At 33.4% G+C, this 3,633-nt stretch overlaps 1 protein-coding gene across 1 annotated transcript in view; it reads right to left on the bottom strand.

Annotated features, from left to right (window-relative positions):
• The window catches only part of LOC117170978, an 11,047-nt gene extending 9,387 nt beyond the window's left edge, over positions 1-1,660 (bottom strand). Inside the window, exons 1-2 of the mRNA XM_033358020.1 lie at positions 1,422-1,660; positions 980-1,134 (exon numbers count right to left, since the gene is read on the bottom strand). Coding sequence (XP_033213911.1) covers positions 980-1,134; positions 1,422-1,660 — 394 coding nt within the window. The remainder of the gene's footprint in view (positions 1-979; positions 1,135-1,421) is intronic.
• Between the last annotated feature and the right edge of the window lie 1,973 nt (positions 1,661-3,633).

Genomic DNA, 3,633 nt, shown 5'->3' with positions numbered 1-3,633 from the left:
AGTCTATATATATATATATATATATATATATATATATCTGACACTGAGGAGGACCCCTATCCGTGATCGAAACGTTTGCCAATTTAAACTTTTAAGAAATGCTTGTTTTATAGTCAAGTATTTTTATAAGACCCCAATGCCAATAAAAAATACCTCCAAACAACAACAAATATTTTGAAACCCCTTAAAATCCTTTCTAATCTTCGAAAAGCTTTGAAAATCCCTAAAAACTTTAAATACCGTTAAAATTTTCCAAATCTATCGTATTAAAATACCTTAAAACCATTAAAATTTCTAGAAATCCCTTCAAATTTTTTATTATAATCGAAAAAATCCGTAAATTTACTTTAGAATCTTTTGAAATCTCTTAAAACCACTTGAAATAAACAGCAATCACCGAAATCCGTTTATATTCTCTCAAAAGTCATTAAGATCCTCCAAAATCCTCTAATGCCGACGGAAATCCCTTACAACCTCTCAAGATCGTTAAAATATACCGGAATCTTTCCAAATCTCTTGAAGTTCCAAAAAATATTTTAAATTCCATTAAAATCATTAAGAAGATCGAAATCTCTTACCATCCTTCACAATATTCGGAAGTCTTTGTAATTCTTTTAAATCTTTTGAAATCTCAAGAAATCCTAAAAAATCCGTAAATATACTGTGAAATCTATTGAATCTTTTAAAATCCTTTGAAATCCCATGAAATCATCAAAAGCTCTTAAAATCTCTTAAAAACCGTTTGAATTAACTACAATCCCTTGAAATTACTTAAATTCTTCGAAATCCTACGACATCCTGCAAAATTTGTGAAAATATTTCGGTTTTTCTTCAAGTTCTTTTAAATTCTTTAAAATCGCGTGACTTCTTTTTAAAATATCCCTTAAAATCCATCAACATTCTTCGGTATCTCTTGAAATCTTTCAAAATCCCGTAAAATATTTTGAAATCTTACAATCTTACTATCTTACAATCTTACAATTTTTATGTTCGGAATCCCTGGCTTTGTGTCGAAGGCCACTGCGGGCCATGTTCAAAACCGTGCACAAATCCAAGTTCCAGTGTATTCCTAACATAATTAATCGACGTTCCCTCATACTTTTAGAATCGACGTAACTGTTAGTATTTTTATTACTAACAAAAAGAAACATTATAAAAATTATAATAGAATATAAACATTATATAAATAAGATAAGTAATGAAATGTTCTACAATAAAAGAATAAAATTGTAAAATTGTTTCAAGTGATAAGAGTCATATTTCATAAAGTAAAACTGGAAAGCAGAAACAGAAGGAAAGTAGACCTTGGATGAAATGGGACATTTAATACAGAATTGTAGATTATAAGGGTGGAATAATGTGTAACAAGAGGTACGTAATAGTATATATAAATTGTCTAGTATATTGTTGAAACAACTTGCCTGTCGGGGGTATCCCTTTCAAGGTCGATCATGTCTTCCGATATTACGGAATTGGAGACTGCGGTGCTCGTGGCCACGCTTGGGATGGCGATGATGGAGTTGACCTCCAGATGACAAGGATGGTCATGCGGCTGGTTGGATTGCGTGGAACCCCCCGGGGGCGGGGGTGGTCCGCTCCTAGGCCGGCATTTTGGAAAAAGGCGGTTTAGATCCGTGTTCTCCAAAATCAGACTTGTCATCGCCTCTCGACAAGCATTTCTTCAAACAGGGTCGTGTCCATTATTCTGAAACCAAAAACAAATTTCTTTACAGATCACATTCAAAACGAAAACTCATTCTAATTGACTTCGTCAATCTTAATTTATAATTTTCTTTCACTTAATAAACAGGCCTTGAACTCATTTGAGAAATTCAAAATAGTGTCAATAGTAGCATCAAAAAAAAAAAAAAAAAAATAGCAAAAGAGGGGTCATGCAAGTTTTTAAATATTAATTCATAGAATTAACTATTTTGTAAATCTGATACACAATATATGTCTCCCCTAAGCACTAAGAAACGTTTGTTTGGTCCTAAATTTTTACGCTGATTTCGCAACCTCCAGTTTTGTAATTTCTAGAATTGCTGGTTCACGCAGTTTCTCAGGGGCAAGGCCAGAGACGGTTGTGACTCTCGCCTCGGACAGGTCGCAGTGTGAGAGTACCCAGTCCAGTATATTGCGTAATATTAATAATTTCAATTGGAAACAGTTCAGGCGACCCTGACTGTTTACATCTCGAGTCCCCTGATTGATTAATAAGGCTATTTGTAGGTAACTCTCCGACGCTGTTATTTAAACGGGGTTCTGGTGTAATTATATATTGAAATTTCAGCTTAATTTTTTTGTTTTTTACTTCTGGTAATACCTCCTATACAACCGATAACTTTCCTAACCTCGTTGTTAAGCCTATACAAATGATCGTTATATTCCTGATCAGAATATCGAAAACTTCTGATTAATATTAAAAATAACGACTAGACAGCGATTGATCACTCTTTTGATTCCTAAGCGATTTTTCGGGGTAATCCGCTCGCCTAGGAGTGATAATTCGATTAAAAATCGCAACGTGGCGAAAGGAGAGAAAGTGGGGGGGGGGGGCATGAATAAGGGTGGAAGTCGCGACGTTAGAGTGGATTACTGTCTGACTGTTTCTACCCTTCTCAAACCACTGTCTCACACTTTAACCCCTTTGAAGAATGCAACACATGAAGTGGCACTTTACTTGTACCGCGTTGACAGTGCGAGGTACAATTTTATACAGTGCGCATCCCTGCGGTCTACTGATTCTGGTGCAAACGTAATTCAGACAGTGGTGCATTCTGAATACGCACCTACTCACTTCTCTTAGAGAAAAAAATCGATATTAAAGGCCATGTCTCTGAATCCTTTCTCTCCCTTTTCTCTTCCATATTCCATTCCATTCCATTCTTTATTATTATCGTTTTTATTTACATTCCTGTCTATTTTTATGATTATCAGTATTACTGTATAATTCAAATACTAAAGTTAAAACTATTGAATTATTATTAGAATGAGCATTTCTATGATTTTTTATTTTAAAAAATCAGAGCGTCTACTAGAATCTAAATGGTAAACACGATTTTTCATTTTCCCGGCCAGTTAAATATATTTCTTTTTGAAACGTTCATGCCCTATTTTAGAATTTTAATCGTCTTAGGAAATTTCTTGTTTCCTTGTTCCATTTCAGACATATAGTTCTTTTCGCAAATTCCTTATTTCAAAGCAGAATCATAATTCTTCTCGAAAAATCCCTGTTCCAAGTCAAAATTGTAACTTCTTCTACTATATTCACAGCTTTAAGTCAGAATTATAATTCTTCTCTGAACTGTTTTCTTCCAAGTCACAATTATTATCATTCTTTTGAAAAATTCTTTATTTCAGACCCAAATTAGATTTTTTCCCAAAAATTCCTTGTTCCAGATCTGAATAGTCGTTATTTGTGTTGAAAATTCTCTGTTTAAATTTAGAATTATATACAATTGCTTCAAAAAATGTTCTTTTCCAAGTGAGGATTATAATTCTCATGGATTCAAACGGAATTAGGGAAAGTTTCTGATAATTAGAAAATGTTGTACTTTGTTGTCTAGTAGTTTGGAACAGTATACCTTCATTACACTTATTTTTTTAATCGAGGTGCAACTCAGAATAATATAT

This window comes from Belonocnema kinseyi, chromosome 4 (assembly GCF_010883055.1).
Source record: "Belonocnema kinseyi isolate 2016_QV_RU_SX_M_011 chromosome 4, B_treatae_v1, whole genome shotgun sequence".
In the NCBI taxonomy this organism is placed as follows: Eukaryota; Metazoa; Arthropoda; class Insecta; order Hymenoptera; family Cynipidae; genus Belonocnema; species Belonocnema kinseyi.
This window is presented reverse-complemented; position numbering and strand designations above follow the sequence as displayed.